Genomic DNA, 20899 nt, shown 5'->3' on the forward strand with positions numbered 1-20899 from the left:
GTGAGCATTACTTTAGCAAATATATGTAAAGGCTTAGAACTGTACTTGCCACATAGTAAATGCTCCCTAAATGCTTACTACCATCATCAACATTTTGCCCTTTCCCTTTCACATTTAGCCCCATTTTATAAATCATGTAGACCACAGGGCAGGAAAGGGAGAGGGTGAAAAATTCCAAAAAGTAAGATGAAGATCATTGAGAATATGGGGTCATGGAACATACCCTCCTGTATCTAGACTACTTGTATTACAGAAGATACTAATTTGCTACATCCCAGATTAACCACTCCTAACAATTCCATTCTAACTTTAATTTTTATTTCTAAACTTGGTTCTGATCTATTTACCCCTTGACCATGTAATGTACTTCCCAAATCAATACTAAAAAATGGTCTGCATAAAGGGACTTGAAGGCCTATCAGCAAGATTCAAGAGGGAAGGATGCTTAAAACTATGCTTTGATAAAAGAATAAGAGGGAGATAATGTCATTTAATATTAATAGTGGGCATTATCATCTTAATTAATGATTCCTAAGTATAGACACTCCAGGGTTGGATGACTTAATTATAAGTAAACCCAAAAACGTATAAACCCAAGCCTTTAATATTCTTTTGTGCTTTAACAGTTTTAAATATACATATTGTTTTTAATGGCAAAAATGAAATTTAAAATGTCTCATATAATCAAATTAAATAATGAACATAAAGTCTTGCAAATTGTTTTTGAGTTTTAAAATTACCAAAACCTATAAGAACTTTTAATACACACATAACATATAACTACACTATAAATTTAAGATTGAAAGTTTTTATTATACTAAAAAATATACAAACATTACACACTAATATACAAATCCCTTCAAATGGATAATCATCCATAGCTTTAACTAATAAGACAGATTAGACGTCAACTAAGTATCATTATGTATAAAATAAACCTAGCAGATACTTCTTTGCATGAAAGATTATTTTCAGAATACTTTATGAGCATGGCAAGGACTATACATTTCATCATATTTCTTCCACACCTCGTGTCAGAACATATACAAAATAAGTGCTAATATAAAAAAAAGACCAATAAACTACAATATTCTCAGATATCTAAATTCTCAGTGGCATTTTGAATTAATTTAAATATTATAAAAATTATTCATCAATTTCAATTCTGACATTCCAATCACTGAACATGCAAAGCTTTTTTTAAAAAAAACTTATACACTGTTGATGGAAGTATAAAATGGTACAATCACTTTAAGAAAAGATCTGGCAATTTCTTAAAAGTTAAATGTATATGTTCCCTAATCTAACATTATATCTACATAAAATTTGTACAAGAATATTCATAGAATCTTTATACATAATAGCCAAAATCTGGAAATTTTTCATAAGTCCATCAAAGATAATGGATAAACAAACTGTGATATATTTACACAATGGAAGACTATTCATCAACAGAAAGTAATGAACTACTAATAAGAGGATGGATAATTACAGATATTAAAAATATAAGATGGGAAAAAAACAGAAACAGTACGCATACTGTACAATTCCAATTATATGAAGTTCTAGAATAGGCAAAACTTATCTATGATTTTTTAAAAATTAGAACAGTAGTTGCCTGAGGTGCTAGAGGATTGATTGGGAAGGGGCAGAAGGAAACTTTCTGAGGTAATGATAACCTTCTAAATCTTGATAAGGGTTTGAGCTACATAAGTATAGTCATTTATTAAAACTATTCAAATGGTGTATTTTAGATCTGTGCATTTCACGTATGCAAATTTTACCTAAAAAACACACAAGCATAATATTGAACTCTAGTTAATAATAATCATGCCGAAGTGTTTAGGGGTAAACTATTCTAATTTGGCAACTTTTTAAAAAAAATAACATTTTTCTTAAAAAAAAAAATGAGTTGATGGATAAATGTATAAATATGTAACAAAGCAAATACAGTAAAACATTAACTACAGAATCTAGGTGGTAGACATATGAATATTTACTATAAAATTCTTTCAACTTTTTCTGCATATTTGAAAGGTTTCTTAATAAAATGTTGGGAGGGGGGAATCTCTGTAACCGAGGTGAATTCACATGTACATTAAAACACAAAAGATCTACTAACAAAGTATAATTCTAATGATATATCCATTTTAGTTAGATTGGGCTGTCTTCAGGGGTATTTTTATTTTTATTTATTCATTTTGCTTTCCACTATTCACAAAGCAATTAAAAACTAAAAATAAATAATATATATTTGAATTATAGCTTCTAGTTTTAATCAAAAAATTTTAAAGATATATAAAAATGTACTGAACAATTTCTCAAAATCATATACAAAGATTTAGCATGATTCAATGTTTAAATAGGTTGCACATTTTAAGAATTTACTTTTTTGTATTTGTTAAGTAAACAATCATATTTCATTTAATTATTTCTAAGTATGTATAATCAAATTCACCATGAAATACTTGATTTTGAGAATTTATGGATTTTAACATTTGAAAAAAGAAATTAATTATAATATTTAGATATGGAACATTTGGCATCTATTATAACACAATCATCTAAATAAGTTTATTTCAACTAAGCCACATCAAAAAATTTTAACTCTGTAGTACTGGAGTTCTTTGTCTTATGGCACTCAAAAAGTACACAAATGAGTACAATGTATTATATTATATTCAAAAGAACATGTATTAACAAAGCATCTAACCATCATCATCAACAATATATATTTAATAAATACAATTTATTATACTTTTAAGTTATTTAAACATGTCTATTTAAAATTTGACATTACACTAAAGAAGGCACATGGAAAATAAACTCAAATTTTAAATATTTTCACATAAGATGGAACAAGGTAGAATGACTCAAATATAAAATAACACCAAGTTGATGTCTCATTATACAAAAAAGAAAAGTACCTAATTTGACTGCTTTAAAAAATCTGGCATTTGTCAAGACATAAAAGAGTTTCATCAACTCTTCCCATAATGCCATTATAAATCATACTTAGTTTAGAAAATCATAAGTTGTAATAATAACATATCCACTTAGGTTCATATGAATAAGAGAAAGATAGGAAGGTGACAAAAATAACCTAATCCACTATCTAAATTACTAATCTTTGGATGAAAGGATCTTTTGACTTAGTATATTTTTCAATTTTGATATATTTCTACAGAATCAAGTCTACATTTTAAAAATAAAATCACTCTTCTCTATGTTTTCTCACCATTACATTTTGTAGGTAAAGCTCATGGCTCCAAACAGTCCTCTATGGCATGTAGGATGTCTGGTGCTTCCGTGTATATTCCACTGGTACTAGCAGAATTCCCTTCTCTACATTTGCCTTAGTGAAACTTGTTCTCAGCAAAAACAGCTAATGAAAGTTGGTAAAGTAGTCCCCAAACTCAAAAAAGTCTCAATATCAAAAAGACAAAAAAAGAGAAACGTTTAGCTCACAATTCCAAGATACTCTGCCAGATAATAAACAGCCTCCCAAAAGGGTTCTATGGTCAAATAAGTAATTTTCTATACAGAATTCCAATCAACTGTACTATGCTAATCATGGTTGCATGGGGGGGGGCAATTAGACAATGGAGCAAAATTATATGAATTTAAACTTTTCCAAATAAAACTAAACAAGATTGACTCAGAAAAATTGCTGCAGTAAACTCACCGCAATAAGTGTAATTCTTATGTTTAAAAATGTGCAAAGAAGGACTCTTATTTTACACAACCTCTATATGCTAACAAATTATGTCACCTGACACAGAAACAGCAATTTTGAAAAATGCTGGGGAAATTATGATTGTATAGACTGTGTTTATGTTATTTTATAGGCAGCAAAGGAATTTCAAGGGTAATTTTGTATATACATAATTTTTTACCTTCCACACTGATTTTAGAACGTAACCACCAAAAAAGATGTACATTGCACTTTTTTGAACACACAACTCTCCTAGAAACATCTCACAGAATGAATGTTTCATACAACACACTGGAAAACTCTGATTTTGCTGTACAAAGTCAACATTCAAATTAAACATTTATTATCAATTCTGAGTAGTAGCATGCTGAAATTGTAATATGAATTACATTTCATAGTAATTTGCACTCAATAATTTGAAAAAGTTAAAGCTTACTACTATAAAAATGTATTTCCTGGAATTATATTGTAAAAACATTACCTCAAATTAGAATTAAAAGATTCATTAGACTCAAAGTCATAGCACAGATTTAAAAGAGAAGATAAAATTGTCAAAAGGATGTATCATATATATTCAAGACATTATTATAATAAAAAATTTAACTCTTAACAGCAGGTATAAAATGCCTTCCTCTTAATTCAGCCAATGAAGTTAAGCAGTCAAAAAGCTAAAATAGAACCTTAAGAGTTCATTTTGCTTACTTTTTTTATATCTATAGCCATAACCTAAATTTCTGATTTAATTTCCTCTCACTACAATGCCTGCCCCTAAATGCTCTTATAGCATTCTTCCTAAATCACAGCTCTAATCAAACCATTCCCCAAACTGAAAGCCTTCAATGGCTTCCGATTGTACATTAAGTCTGACGACTCCTTAAAAACAGCATTTAATGTAATCCATGATCTGGCATCCAGCAACATCCAAATTGATATCCATCAGTTCACCTTTACTCACTCTTCTTTTCAACAAAAACTTTTTAGAATGTAGTATGCCAGACCACACTCCTAGAGTTTCTGATTCAATTGTATTTACATTTTTAACAAGTCCTCAAGTGATGCTAATGCTGCTGGTCAGGACCCACACTTGCAGAACCACTGCTCTGCTCCAAAGGCCACAAACTGGAAGACCAATGGCTGAATGAGGCCCACTCATACAATGTCCCTACAGCATTTTAAAAGCATTTGGAATTATTTGCAAACATTTTAAAATTGGAAATTTTCACATTAAAATGGAGATTTCTGGCTTATTCCTGCATGTAAAAATTCTGCTGGAGCTAACCAGCAACTACCCCATTTCGTCCAGGGAGATGTCCTTGTCCAGGTTATGACAGCCTGAACTGGCTCTCTCTATTCTCACTTAAAGTCACCTGGCTTAGTACTGAATTTGTGCTTGCACACCCTGATCCACTTTCTCCCATTCTTCAAGCTGCTCACTCTGACTTGAAACACCCTTTTCTCCCATATATTGCTGAAATTCTCTTCCTCATCCTACAGAATGGCTTAAAAATCCCTCCTCAATAAAACCCCAGCAAAAATAGAAATCCTTAAGTAATATACATATTAAAGATTAACATAAATTTAATGTGTGCTTTAAGAATTGAGGTTTTATTTATTTCTACAAGTACTAAAATAACAATATTTACAAAAACTTGACTACAGATTATATCATAAATAATAAACACTTTTTTGCTATTTTATTCTAAATAAAATTTTAATTTGCTCATTCTGATTTTTACTGAGAAATAAATATTTTTCAGAGTAAGACATTTAAAACAAATTAAGACATTATCTTTAAATCCCATAGCCAAAATATATAATAGCTTCAATCGAATAGCTTATCTCATTTTGCTGGACAAAAAAAAAGGTGGGGGGGGAATAGAGGTAATTGATACAATTTCCCTAATTTCATAACCTAAACATTTTTAAGGTAATTTTAATGAAATAAATGCTTTTAATTTCAAACCTGGAGAATATTTTAGTGAATTTTTACTTCTATGGAAGAGCATGGGGAGAAATTACACACAAAAAAAACTGAATGCTAATCCTTGCTCTGTCATAAATAGCTTTGTTACCTTCAGTAAGTCACTGAGTTCCTCCTGGACCTCAGTTTCTTTACCTCTAGATTAAAGAGGTGGGAAAAGGTGTTCTCCAAATATCTTCCATCTCTAAAATCCTAGGAATTATTTTTCCAAAAGATGAAAGTATAAATATCAATGTTATACAGACAAGCTTTTTGTTATTAGTTTAGTATAACTCCTAAATTAACCTGACTTAAAAACCTTTAACTATAGCTTTCAGAGTTCTAATTAAAAATGCTGAAAGAATATACATGTTTGTATACGTATTTATATATATTTTAACGATCAAAATAAAACATCTTCTGTAAGGCCAACAATTAAACTTCTTAGGAAAAAAATTGGGAGGAGATAATGAAACACATAACCATGCCAACCAATCAGTAAGTTGTAATATCTCAAAAGAAAATTAAATAATTAGAAAATCATGTCAAAAATGTTTTTCCATAATAGAGATTAACAACATTTTTCAAAAACATATGCTGCTTCAGGATATTCCCAATTAGTAATTTGGCCAAAATAAAAATGATCAAATTGCAAGATTGAAAAAAAAATCTTAGAGACTATTATATTCAGGTAGATCATGCCGTAAGCGAATTGCTTTCAGCTTCTCCACTTCAATTTTTGCTCTTAGTAGCTCTTCCTCTAGCTGCTGCCTTCTTTTCAATCCATCCCTCTTCTCCTGAACATATAATCCAAAATTTTTTTGATTTTCTAAAATAATCTGATGCTCCTCTTTCAACATTTGCAGGATCTGAGGATCATATCCTAAAAGCGACCTAAAGTGTTCTCCACTCTCATGCCGAAAAAAATCATCTCTCCTTGGAATAGAAGATGGAGACGATGTCATTCTTACATCAACAGAGGAAAGTGATGGCGACAAAGATCTTTCCATAACATGTACTAATTCATGTTCTTCTCTTTGCTCTAAAGTATCACTCTGTTGAGAATTTAAAACCAGTGGAGGAGGTGGTTTAATGTCTTCTTCTTGCTTCACCTCCACTGTAATAGCAACAGGATGGTGATCCAACATTACCTGTAGTGAACTGGTACCAGCCTGTGCCTCCTCATCCAAGTTTGCACTACAGCACACAAAAAAGCATTATAGAATGTAAATCAAATGAAGACAAGAGTTTATTTATAGCATAATTTCATATTTAATATATATTAAATTATAAAGCTTTAAAACTATGAAGAAAATCATAAAACAAATTTTAACCCTTGGAATAACAAATTTAAGTAACAAAAACTGGGATTTCAAAAAGTTTGTGGAAAAACAGAATTAAAAGATAATACAAATTTTTCCACAAACTTTTTGAAGGCCCCTCATACATATACATAAAGGTCTCTTCCATCCTTAACTTTTAAATTGGACTCATAAAAGGGCAGGAAAATACAAATATTACACAAGGCCAATGAAGTAAATAAGAAATAAAAGTCATTTTTAATGCTCTTAAAGAAATACCAATTGTCCCTAATCTGAACTCTGAAGTTCTTAAATGGTCTAAAGAGCCATTTAATGCATCCTCAACCTTGCTATTCCCATACCTTGGCCCTAGACCTCTTGCTTCTGCTCTCCTGAACCAATCTGAAAACCACCAAGGCCCATGACTTCTCATAGGACAGTGGAAGGCCATCTATGAGAGGTACTTATTTCTGCATTTGCCGAAAGGAAATAAAAATATTTTTGTATGGCTTGGGGTATATGTCCAGCTATCAGGAAGTTATCTTAACTTTCCTATTTCAGATGAAATGGCATTTCCCTTTTCCCTTCCTGACCCATATGACTCAGTTGCTCTTAAAGTTTCAGCCATTGGTCAGGTAAAGTTCACAAGAGCAAGGGTTTTTCTCACCACTGTATACCTAGCACTTGATAGTAGGTGCTCATCATATGTTGAATGAATGACTGAATAAATGAACAAATAACATGATTTTCTTAATGAAATGTTTTTAATTGGTCTATATATTGAAGGTTTACTAAATTTATACATACTTTCTATAAAATATGCATTCCTGATAAACTCAATTACAGTTTGAGCATAATTTAAACTTTGACATAAAAATATTTGTCATGACATTATAAACACAATGTACCATAAAATTCTGTTTTTTAAAAATAATTTCAGTGGCTCACTCAGGAGAGTGCGGTGCTGATAAAAATAATTTCATGTATAACATGAAGATGTTAACTGAGCATATAGAACAGGACTGTCTACTTAGCTCAGTTGGTTAGAGCGTGGTCTTAGAACACCAAGATCAAGGGTTCAGATCCCCATACTGGCCAGCTGCCAAAACAAAATCAAAAACAAACAAAAAAAAGAATATAATATTGTCTCTTGAGGAATTTTTTTCTAAATCATGCTTCTGACTAACTCAAAAATCAAAGTTATAAAGGGGAGGCTGGCCATTTAGCTCAGATGGTTAAAGCACAGTGTTATAACACCAAGGTCAAAGGTTCAGATCCCTGTACCAGCCAGCCTCAAAATAACAAAAACAAAAAAAACCCTCATAAACACAAAAGTTATAGAGGGAAAAGAGGTTATTGGAACATTAATGGAAATATGTCATTGAACATTATTCAGAGAACATTTTACAAACAATAAATAAGTAACATGGTCAAGAATCCATTCTACATGAATGATTAAAATGCTGGAACAAGTTCAAGTAGAATGTAAGAAAAAAAATTAAAACTTCCCATGTCACTTACTAATGGCATTAAAATTGCCAGAAATAGTAGATATGTGTCCAAAAAATACAAATGAAACACTTTATATATGTATTCATATATAATGAAAAATCAATTTGTAGATTATATAAATTCCATCATTTTTGTTTCTATCTTTTTTTGTCATTTTATGATTTCCAAAAATAAAACTGGACTATAAATGTAATTCAAACTGGCAATATTTGCTTCTATTAACATCTCTGCTAAAACCTGGAATAGGAAAAAGTTTAAACTAGATTCAGATTAAATTCTTAAAAATCCACATAATTATTCTTCCAAATTAGTATCCATAATAGAGTATAAACATAGACATTATATTCCCCGGTAAATTAAAAATATGCCTTATATCTGGAATATTCCATTGTAGTTAAAACATTACAAGTAAGACAAAGTAAAAAAAAAAAAAAGCTTTAGAGAAGGTCACAAAAATGATAGAGTAGGACTTCTAAAATTTATGAATCTTGGGCCGGCCCGTGGCTCACTCGGGAGAGTGCGGTGCTGATAACACCAAGGCCCCGGGTTCGGATCCCATATACGGATGGCCGGTTCGCTCACTGGCTGAGCATGGTGCTCACAACACCAAGTCAAGGGTTAAGATCCCCTTACCGGTCATCTTTTAAAAAAAAATAAAAATAAAAAAAAAAATAAAATAAAATAAAATTTATGAATCTGAACTTTGAGGTTCAATAGGTTACAAAATATACAGTTTAATCTGTTTAAAAATAAAGACATAAATCAGTGTGAGGTGTAGAAATAAATAGCCTTACAAAATAAGTATATATTTTTAAATACATTAAGTAATACAAAACAGTATTATTTTCCTTATTAAGAAGGGAGAGTTTGGTGAGATTAACAGGCATATTTATGTAGAAGCATAATTAAGATCATAGATTAATTATAAACTTCTGAGATTATCATTAAGATTCAAGATGATGTCAACCTATTAAGTACAAGCCCACTAAATATATAAATATATTAAATGAATAAGCTAATATAAAGAAGATGTCGGTGTTGATACACTAACATAAGTAAGAATTGAAGTGGTATGTTTCTTACAGTCTTCCCTTTAAAATCTGAAAATCTGGTTATTATTTAAACAGTAGGTATAAAAATTCATAAATCAATTAAATCACTTTTACCAGAGAAATACTGATGTACCAAAAGATTCTCTGTGTGTACGTGTGTGTATGCTGTATGTACACCCACACAAATAGTCAAAATGTAAACAGATACTTATATATTTATATTTCTCTTCTATACTCACTATATTTTTTAATATATTTTATACAACTAACTAAAACTACAGTTTCTACATGTAGTTTTCAAATTACGAAAACTTGTACTTAATACCCAAAAGGTACAGTTTTATATAACTATAATGCAAAAGCCTATTTTTCCTATTGTTCTAGGGGGGTAATAGTTTAAATAAATATCACGGCATAAAACAATTTGACTATGGAGTTTTTAGGACATCCAACATATTAGAATGTCATCATTTGTTATCACAGTAAACATTTTAACCAGTGGCCCCAAGAATTAATCCACAGTGTATCCATGTCCTGGATTCCCACTGGTGACATTTTTTTTTACTGTGCTATCAAGTAGAAATAAGCAGTATGTGGTAAGAAGGTAGGCTCAATATTTTCCTAGTAAATTACCAAAATAACAGATACACTTGGCTAAAAAGTTTTATTCTCTGTTTCTCTCCTGACTTCAAAGGAATTTCACAGGTAATCAATAATTTTCCTTATATAATGCCTCTTCCACCAAGAGAAAAAGTACATTGTGTAAACTATGTTTGAAAGACCCCAACTAACAAGGAGTTTACAATTTGTTTAAATTACCTTAAATGGTTCAGAAGAATATAGCTGCCATTTTTATCTTTTGCCTGGGGTTAAAATTTGAATTAGTGGCAAGACAACAGTTTTGAAAATTCCTAGACAAATAGTTATACAGACCACAAATTTAGCCAATAAACTGTTTATAAAAGAACCCAGTTGCTCTTATAGGTATACGATTTTAAAATTCATAGCTTAATATCCTTACAAAGAAGTATGAGAAAGCTTATCCTTTTTTGTATGATCAAAGATCAAAGTGAAACTAGACCATTAGTGAATAAAAACAACTTTTAATTTTATTAAGTAATCTGAATCCCTAATTTGGCATAAACTCCCTTTAATCATCTCATTTATTTTAAATATGTTAAAAAAATAATTTAGACTGTCTTCATATACACAATCATGTCATTAATAACTTCACTTAATCATTGACTTTAGTTCTAATTGTTAATTCAATGCTTATTCAGTAAGTGTAGACAGTGACAATTCATAAAAAAGCAAAGGTTTCCTCTTGAAACTGCTAACTTTACATAAATTTTACATAACATTAAAAATTCCAATGAAATGTAATCTTGAAATAAGAAAGATATCTCTCAAAAGCAAATTGAATAATTTAATTATAAAGCTCAAAAAGTTTATAAAGTGATGTCACAAATTTCATCCTATTTGTTCCTCCCTAACCCTTACTTTTTAGAAACTGAAGACATAAGGGGAAGGGGAGACAATAAAAAGTGGCTTAAATCAAATGCAGCAGAAAAATTCCTTATAGCCTCACTTTTCTTTTTTCAAGAATGCAAAACAAAGACACTATTCATTGCTCCCGTTGTGGGGATGCTTACTATGCATTTCTCTATCACAATTAAGCCAAAGCCCAATAGATAGGAGGCGCCATAATTTTCCACAATAAAATAAAATAAAGCTTACCTTTGTATGTGGTTCCTGTCTCTTATCAGGCAAAAACTGGAAATCTGGGGAATCATCTCCATAACTTTCTTGGTTGGCTCAGAAATATTGCTTTTAAAATCTGATTGGGTCTCTTTTTGCTGCAATAGCTCCTGTTTGGCATATTCTTTTAGCCTTTTGTAAAGGGTACGTAGGCCCTGCGCTGTTCGAGGAGGGCGGTCTACTCCAATTGCATTATAGTTAACTGCTATGATATCCCAACATCTATTCTTTTCTACTATTACTGAATGTTTATTAGTGTGTTCTTCGAGAATTTTCACATATGGCTTCACAAGCTTTAGCAAATCAAGCTTTTCAGACAAGGTAAAATTGGAAGATCTAGCCTTTCCTACCATTGTTCTTTTCAAATTAAGTAGGCAGTTTCTGAAACCACCATGCAGCCTTCAGCTCTGCTCAGCTCTTTTCACAAACAGAAAAAGATCAGGCTTAACTAGGCTAGCCTCATTTAGGCCCACGCCTACAGGGGAGGGTTTATTAAAATTCCTCCAGCTTAAGCTGACGCAGGTTCAGGAAATCTGCTTAAGCCAAGCCTGACCTACATAAAGCTTCTCACTGAAGAAGACAGGAAGGCACTAGCAAAACACACTAAAGAGAACAGCTCGAGATAGGATTTAATACACAAAGGTCTTGAGATAAGCATGAAACACAGCTAAAAATTAACTAATTTAGTGAGAATATCGAACTTCCACAAATGTATGGCTAGCTGATAGACTGAAACTGCATTGCAGTATCACTTTAATAAAAACAAAAGAGGAACTGTTTTGTGCTATTTGTTTACAAATCCAGTAGACAGAACTAAAAGATATGAGTGGTGAATGTAAGTGATTCCTAACAGAGCCCCCTAATCACTGTTTCTGAGCTGAGTGTTCTCCCTTACAAAATCTGCATAATGCTGGTCCTGCTGTCAATCAGAAATTGCATATCCTCTAGCTAGTTAGGTTACACCCAAACTCAGACTCCACAGTAAAGCTAAGCTTCCCCTTCATTTTACATTCTACATTAGCCCCTGCATATTTTATTTTCAATTATTTAAGAAGAAATTTTTGTTGAACACTAAATCTAAAAAGCAGATAAAAATTATGTTTTTAAAGCAATGGATTATTCTAGCTGTAATTTATGCGACTATGCTATCCTGCTTTATCATGTGTAAAAAAAGATCACTATTCACAGTGAGAAACAGCATAACCACGCCTTAAGACTTCACACAACCAAGCTGAATTTGCTATTGTAATAGAGCAGAATTTTTTATTTTGCTATATTCACACAATTTGGACTATGAAATGAAACAGCTAGCCTTGCCATTTGCAAGGCCACCAGTTTCAGTGCTTAGAATATATTTTCTAATCTCAGTCTGAAAACATATGATAAATAATAATGTAAGCAAAACAAGCCTATTTTCTCATGATATATATGATTTCCCAGATAGCGGAATGAATTAGAACATATTTGAACACTGTACCCATTCAATCAAACAATTACTGAATACCTATAAAAATGCCCCCAAACACTGTGTAAGGCCCAAGAAAAACAAAGGTGAATCTAGATACAGTCCCTATCCAGGGAACTGTAGTTCCACAGAAATGCTATACATTCTCTATACCTTGTTTTTCATTCTTTTAATGGAAGAGAAGCAAATTAAATTTACTGAGTTCTCATTATGAGCCGGAAAATGTGCTAGAAGCTTTAAATGTATTATCTATCAGGAAAAAAGTGAAAGACTGCTGGGTGTCATATGAAATGCTAGGTGTTGTCTGGCATACCCTACTGTGTAATTTGATTCTATGATAGTCCTTGCGTTTCATTGTCTTGAGTAGTTTTACAGCTCTGTAAATTATAGAACACTAATAGTCATGCAAATCTTGTCAATAGAAATGCAAATTGAAACTGTCCTGCCCCAACAACTAGACCACAGGTAGTCAAAGTCTTTCTAGCTTTTTCTGAGCTTTTAAAATAAGAGAGAACCAAGGAAAGCAAGAACACATGGTATATACTTTATTTACACAATTATTTTTGTCTAAAATAGACAAATATTTTTTAGACAAATATTTCTTATTTTTGTACAAATGCATTGTGTTAGAAAATGAAATACTAATAAAAATATGAAAAAATGTTCAATCTCACTAATTATCAGGGAAATGTATACCAAAAATGATTTTCATCACAGATTGGCAAAATTTTTAAAGATTAAAAAGGTCAAAAGTGGATGAAGGTGCAAGGGAAAGAGTACTCTTCTGTATTGTTGATGGGAATGTAAAATGCACTCTGGATGGTGATCTGGGAGTATATACTAATATTTTACATGAGTAAAAAACCTTCTAAAATTGTGGTAATATTACTTCTCAGAATCTATCTCAGAAAAATACTCAAATACACACAAGGAGCAATGAAGCATTCTATGTAGTTACTTAGTCTTGGAAATAATCTAAAAGTTTATCAGTCGGGGACTAATTAAAATCAGAGTACATCCATACTATGGTCTATTCCAAGCAGCATTAAAATAAAAGAGGCATATTTCTAAATATTGGCCTAGAACAAACTCCTAAACATACGGTAAGTAAAAAGAGCAAGTAAAACAAAAATATATTCAAAATAATCCCATTATACTTACAAAAACACCCGAAACCAAATATTTCTATGACTACAGAATGTTATAGATATTGCTGAAAACGTAGGTACATATATATGTATGAAAATGTACTCCAAAAAGGTCTAGAACCCTGCTATCCAATACAGTAGCCATGAGCCCCATGTGGCTACTGAGCATTTTAAATGTGGCTAATGGAACTGAGGAAATGAATTTTAAATTTATTGAATTTTAATTAAACAAAATCTTTCAACTGAAGCAGCATATTTGTCCTTTAAACACAACTTTTATTTTATTTTGGTAGGATTACATTTTACCTTAACATTTTCACCACATATGATAATGTCAAAAGACAAAATTACAGCAAATTTAAAGATCTTAATTGGCTTTTATTTGCAATTCAAATAGCGAGGCGGCCTCCATTCTACAAAATAGAATGAAAGCTCCCACCAGGCAACAGCAGAACAGTAGGTTTTGTAAGGTGGAAATAAGAAAACAGAATAGAAAAAAAAACTGATTGGTTAACATCAGGTTATTCAGGTTACTTTTTTAGAAGGGTTAAAAGAAAGAGGGGACTTCCTTATTACGCTGACTCAGCTAGACTGAAATCTCGTTTTCAGAAATAAAATGGTCTGTTTTGGAATTGAAATGGCAGGGGTGGGGGGGAACCACTGATTTCCCCTGACAGAGTGGGCCTCAGCTGGGGGAAGGGAAATATAGCTAAAGAAAAACTGCTTGATCAGGCAGTAAGGGCTGGATTCCTATGAGTAATAATAATAAGAGTAGAGTTGATTAAACATAAACTTACTTAGGCTAAGACTTGATTTGGACATCAGGATGTTTGTTTCTTAGACTAAGACTTGATTTAAAGGTCAGAATGTTGATTCCTTAACTGAATGCCTTATGGCTTAAGATAAACATCTGTAACATCAACCTGGAGTTATTTCTGCAGACCACTTGCAATTACAAACCTGCTCTGAAGCACACACTCTGGACACCATGGAAAATATCCATCAAGATGCCAGGAATAGTTACGCTAACTTCACCACGAGCCAGTCAGCTCCCCACATGACTACTGGGACCACCCCACTCATGACTGTGCTCTATAAATGCTTATGATTCTAAACTATTAGGGAGTCCTGGGTCTTAAAGCTCCTTTAGCTCCCACGGGCTCCTCTGAACAGCCATCAAAATAAATGCTAATCTTTAACACTGCAAATTTTGGCATGAGCAATTTCTTAGTCATTCGGGCAGCAGATGAGGAATCCCACTTGGTTCATGCTTCCTTAAAGCTTTAGTTTATTATGTGGAATTTGGCATGAATGACTCCATTTTGGTTTGGTCTAGTCTGTTATGGCCTCCCATAATTTTATTTAACAATACTATTGTTTCTAATATTATTGACAAGGACTCTCTCCTTGACCAAACTTTAGTCAGGCTCCTCTGAGCCCTCTTCTCAACTAGGCCTTACCTTTGGCCTGCTGAGGCCAGTTTTAGCAAGAATCCTGCTAAGCCAGTTTATCAAAAATCCTCCCACCCTTGCTATCTAATCAAGTTCCTCTTCCCACCTACCTTGATATCTAAGCAAGTTCCATTTGTTATTTTTGATGTACTAGCCCCCTCACCCTGCAAATTGGCTATAAAATAAATCCCTGTTGTATTGGGAATTCAGTTCAATCTCTCTCCCCTATTGCAAGAGTCTTGAATAAAGTCTTTCTCACTTGTTTGACCCGCCCATTGTAATTTTTCTTTGACATTACACATAAATATATCACCAATATAAGGAATCTTAACAAAATGATCCAGTTTGAATAATTTTTTATGCACTGTGTAATATTGTAATGAATTTATTTCAATATTTTATGCAAATAGAACCAATTAGTGATATACCCTATATAAACTGTAATTATTATGAAAGATTATTTTTTAAATTATATTATAATCAAATTATCTTTCTAGCTTAAAAATTAGAATAAACAATTTTGTAATTTAAAAAGAAGGTATACTACTGATGCAGAATTAAGCAGAGATGGAGAAGCTGGTACTCCTACTAGAATAGTTTGAAAAAAAGAGACTGGAATAAGGTACACCACAAATTTCATGACAAACACCAAATGCAATTTGCTACAGAAGAACAAGAATAGCTATTTATTGCATAAAAAATTTTAAAGATAATAAACTAGACAATATTAGGAGACACTGTCAACAAATGCATAGTAAATTTGAGAAGTTTACTCTTAAGAGTCAAACAAGGACTGCCTGGTTAGCTCAGTTGGTTAGATCCCAACCTTGTAACTCCAAGACAAGGGTTTTGATTCCCCACACAGACCAGCCACCAAAATAAATAAATAAATAAGTTTTTTTTTAAAAAAGAGTTAAACAAGAATTGATAAAATTTAATCACCTCAAATCAGAATTAAATATTCAGAAACATTTTTAAATGATTTGAGTTCTGAGCTTTTAATTTTAGCGAGCTAGAAAACATCTTGGTTTGTTGAACCAAAAGAAAAAAAAAAATTTTTTTTTTAGATGGAGAGATGGTAAAAAGTATTACTTTAGTTCTGAAAATTTTATTGGAAAACTATGGAAAAAAGATTTTAAAAGATATGTTTTAAAAATAAAAATTTTTCAGTTAAGCAAACAATTGCCTGTAGAAGACCTAACATCAAAGATCAACTGATCCAAATTTTTAAAAATCACAACCACTTCTCTTTAGATTTAAATGAGTTGTGCAATATAAAATTGATACTGCCCTACTAATACTTGGGTTACATTTTATCTCAAAGGATTTCCAAATTTACAAAGAAATACTATCAATTCATGGCCTAATATATACATGAATGTATGAACTCATGGCATAGTTTTGAATCTTTATATCTGTCAAAGAAGAATTTCATCCAGATGCCAAAAAAAAAAGTTTCTACCACAACAAAGGGTGCTCTATTAAGTTATGTCAAAAACCCAGATTTAATGATATTTTAAAACAAGAAACTAATCACTTATAGCTTAGTTCCACATACATAATGAAAATATTGGGCTCAATTTTCTAAAGCAGACTATGAAAAGTGTAATGGATATAGTCGCAAAAACCATTAGGAATTTTGTGCAAGTGCTATGAATCATTACTAGTTTATGGAACTGATAAAAGAAACTGAATATCTTATTAATTTTTTTGTTCTTTGCCAGTGCTTGTTGCTTGAGTAATACAGAGTTTTCTAAAGAATTATTGTACTGGGCTAGCCAGTTAGCTCAGGTGGTTACAGAGCAGTGTTGTAACACCAAGGTCAAGGGTCCAGATCCCCTTACCAGCCAGCAGCCTCCCACCCCTCTCAAAACAAGAATTATTGTACTGTTAACTACAATTCAAGATTTTTTTGAAATAAAAGAAATGCTTGACAAACATTCAACAATTAAAGGCAAAAAAAAAATGGCAGAGATTTAGGTTTTGTCATAAGTATCACACTGCATATGAATGAGGTTTGAAGCTCCAAGGAAAAGAAAAGATTATTCGTGACCTGGTTAGACAGGTAAGAAAATTTATGTTTTTGTCTCTGTCTTTGTTTTATAATTGACATGTAAAAATTGTATATGTTTATAGTATACAACATGATGTTTGGACATACAAGCATACTTCAAAAACTTCATGAGATTTATATCATCCTTTAATTCTTTTTTCCCAACTGTTGAAGCACGCTTGTACTGTGGAATGGCTAAATCAGGCTCTTTAACATATGCATTACCTCACATATTCATCATTTTTTTCTGTGGTGAAAACACTTAAAATCTACTCTCTTAGCAAACCTCATATACCAAATACTGTCATTAACTGCAATCATCATGATGTACAATAGATCTCTTGAACTTATTTCTCTTGTATAACTACAATGTTGTATCCTTTGACCAAAATCTCCCCACCACCCCTACTCCCCAGCCTCTGGTAAAAACAGCCTTTCTGTTTCTACGAGTCTGACTTTTTTTACATTCTATATATAAATGAGATCATGCAGTGTCTGTCTTTGTGTGCCTGGCTTATTTCACTTCACATAATGTCCTCCAAGTTCATCCATGTTGTCACAAATGACAGGATTTCCTTATTTTAAGGCTGAATAGTATTCCATTTTGTAAGTAAGACACTTTTCTTTATTCATTTCTCCATTGATAAGAGAGTCTATATTTAAAGTGAACATTTTCATAACAAAAATCAATAAGTGACATTACACATTTTTCTAAAGTGAATCAATATAAAGAAAATTTTAATTAAGAGTTATTTAAATTGCCTACAAAAACTATGATAAAAATTTAATACTTTGTTGATTTTGATTAATTTAGAGCTGCTTTTTAATTTGCACAATACTCCTTAGAATTTGAAGTTGACAGAGTTAGCAAATTTACTTAACTTGCACATACTTTTGAAACTGATATGCTTTTGGGGCCGGCCCGTGGCTCACTTGGGAGAGTGCGGTGTTGAGAACACCAAGGCCCCGGATTCGGATCCCATATAGGGATGGCCGGTTAGCTCGCTGGCTGAGCGTGGTGCTGACAACACCAAGTCAAGGGTTAAGATCCCCTTACCGGTCATCTTTTGGAAAAAAAAAAAAAAAGAAACTGATATGCTTTTGCTTCCAACTCAAATTAATCCTTCTAAAAAAGACAAACTGGGTTTATCATATATAAACAGAAATTTAAAATTCAATTAATAAATAAACAAATAAATAAATCAATAAAATTCAACTAGTAGAAGACTCCTAAATATATTTAGAAAACTTGGGCATGCAAATCTATTTTTTTTAAGTATAGATATTTTGAAATCTAAACACTAATCAAGAATTTACTATAAAAAATAAGCATTCAAATTGAGTTGCGCTATAAATGTAAAATATACATGAGCTTTCAAAAACTTAGTGGAAAGAATAATATTTAATAATTTTTACATTAATTATATGTTGAAATATGTTTTAGACATATTTAGTTAAGTAAAATGTATTATAAAAGTTAATTTCACCTGTTTCCTTTTACCTTTTTAAATGTGACTACTAGAAAATTTTTAAATCTATATACATAACTTACATTTCTAGTGAACAGATCTGGTCTAGGATTCACACCAAACTAATGATAGCAGCTACCACTGGAGGAGACTGAGATTGAGGGGAACAATTAGGAACTTTTAATTTTAACTCTTACAAACCAAGAAAAACAAGGCAGTAAGAAAAATGGATATAGACTACAGAGAATTTAATAAAAAAAATATAAACATCCAATATATAAAGAACTCAACTTCACAAGTAGTCATGGAGAAACAAATCAAAAGATGACAGTAGTTTTGACCCATTCACTTGGCAAAAGTTGAAAAGTTTAATATGTGTTGAAAAAGTTGGGGAAATAAATTCTCTCACACACTAATGATGGCAGAGTCATTCTGGAAGGCAATCTGGCAAACCATATTAAAGTGTAATGCAAACAATTATGATCTGACAATTCCTGGGAAATACTTGTGTGTGTTCACAAGACCACATGCACAAGGATATTCTCTGCAGTATTTTTCTTAATAGTAAAAAACTAGGAACAACCTAAGCAAACTATGATATAGATAGACCATGCTATACTCTGCAGCAATTGAAAAGAATGAGGAAGGTCTACATGCTCTAAAATGAGAATAAAAACATCCAAGGCATACTAGTGAGAACTGCAAAGAAATCTAGGCACATACCAACTCTGTCCAAACCCCTACACTAAGAGCCAACCTGAGCATGGCTTCTAGCAGCATAGGGCCCCCTGTTCCTGGGACAACCCAGGCTTCTTTGAGCTCCTGTCTAGAAAAGCTCAGGGCTGTCAAAAGAACTTACTGTTCGTTCTAGCCAACACCTGACTATAGGCCTCTGACCTTCCTTTCTTAGAGCACTTACAAAAAAGGGTTTACAATTGTGAATTATTCCTGTCCCTTTGAGATATACAAAGGTACTTCAAAGAGTTCCTAAAAAAAGAATTAAAAGATAACATAATCTATCCACGAACTTTTTGAAGATCCCTTGTATATCTATCTCCTACAACTCAGGAGTACCTTTCTCAACTTAAGGAGTACCTTGAAATGTAATCATCAGGAAGAATAGGACCACTGTCTCATAGTCTCTGTGGAAGGACAGAATCCTAATTTCAATAATTGCCAGCTAGCAGACAACACAATAGGCCTATTCTCACTTGCAATGACCAACTGTCTTAGTCCGCTCAGGCTGCTATAACAAAATACCATAAACTGGGTGGCTTATAAACAACAGAAATTTATTTCTCACAGTTCTGGAGGCTGGGAAGTCCATGATCAAGGCACCAGAAGATCTGGTGTCTTGTGAGGGCCCTTTTCCTGTTTCTTAGATATTGCCTTCTCATTGTGTCTTCACATGGTGGAAGGAGCAAATAAGCTCTCTTGGACGTATTTTATAAGAGCACTAATCCCTTTCATGAAGGTTCCACAATAGGCCCCACCTCCTAATACTACCACCTTGAGGGTTAGGATTTCAACATACGAATTTGGGAGTACACAAACATTCAAACCATAGGATCAACTTTGTAATTTTTCACTTCCCTGACCCTGCTTGAGCCCCCAGTAGCTCCCCTTCCCTACTCCTTCATTCTCCCTTTAAAAGGGGTATAGTCACCTCTGCACAAAACAAAATGGAGCTCAACTTTCCCCCCTATGGTTAGGAATTATTGAATAAAATCTTTTTCTTTATCACTTTAATATCCAGCTTTGTTTATCTTTGACACTAGTGAATAAAAAAACTAAAGTGTAGGTATCTATATATATACAGTATATAAAACTGTATTTAAAACATTTATTTAAAACATATCACTAACATCAATAACAGCTTAGTTTTATCTGCAGTATTTTAGATATTTTCATGGGGAGAATGTATTTAGGTACATTAATCTTAATGAATTATGTGAATTATATTGAAGAAAATAACACTGACCAATATCTACAACTTTAGAATTCATTTTAAAAAA

The 20899-nt window shown here is 32.1% G+C and overlaps 1 protein-coding gene across 2 annotated transcripts in view; it reads right to left on the minus strand.

Moving 5' to 3' along the window:
• The window catches only part of RAD54B (RAD54 homolog B), an 89011-nt gene that overhangs the window by 55665 nt on the left and 12447 nt on the right, over positions 1–20899 (minus strand). Inside the window, exon 3 of one of the 2 annotated variants that reach the window (XM_063080003.1) lies at positions 6823–6872. The exons of the other annotated variant lie outside the window; for it this stretch is intronic. Coding sequence (XP_062936073.1) covers positions 6823–6872 — 50 coding nt within the window. Of the gene's footprint in view, positions 1–6822; positions 6873–20899 lie in introns of those variants that run through there. 2 annotated transcript variants of the gene reach the window in all.

The sequence above is a fragment of the Cynocephalus volans genome, chromosome 15, assembly GCF_027409185.1.
Source record: "Cynocephalus volans isolate mCynVol1 chromosome 15, mCynVol1.pri, whole genome shotgun sequence".
Classification (NCBI taxonomy): Eukaryota; Metazoa; Chordata; class Mammalia; order Dermoptera; family Cynocephalidae; genus Cynocephalus; species Cynocephalus volans.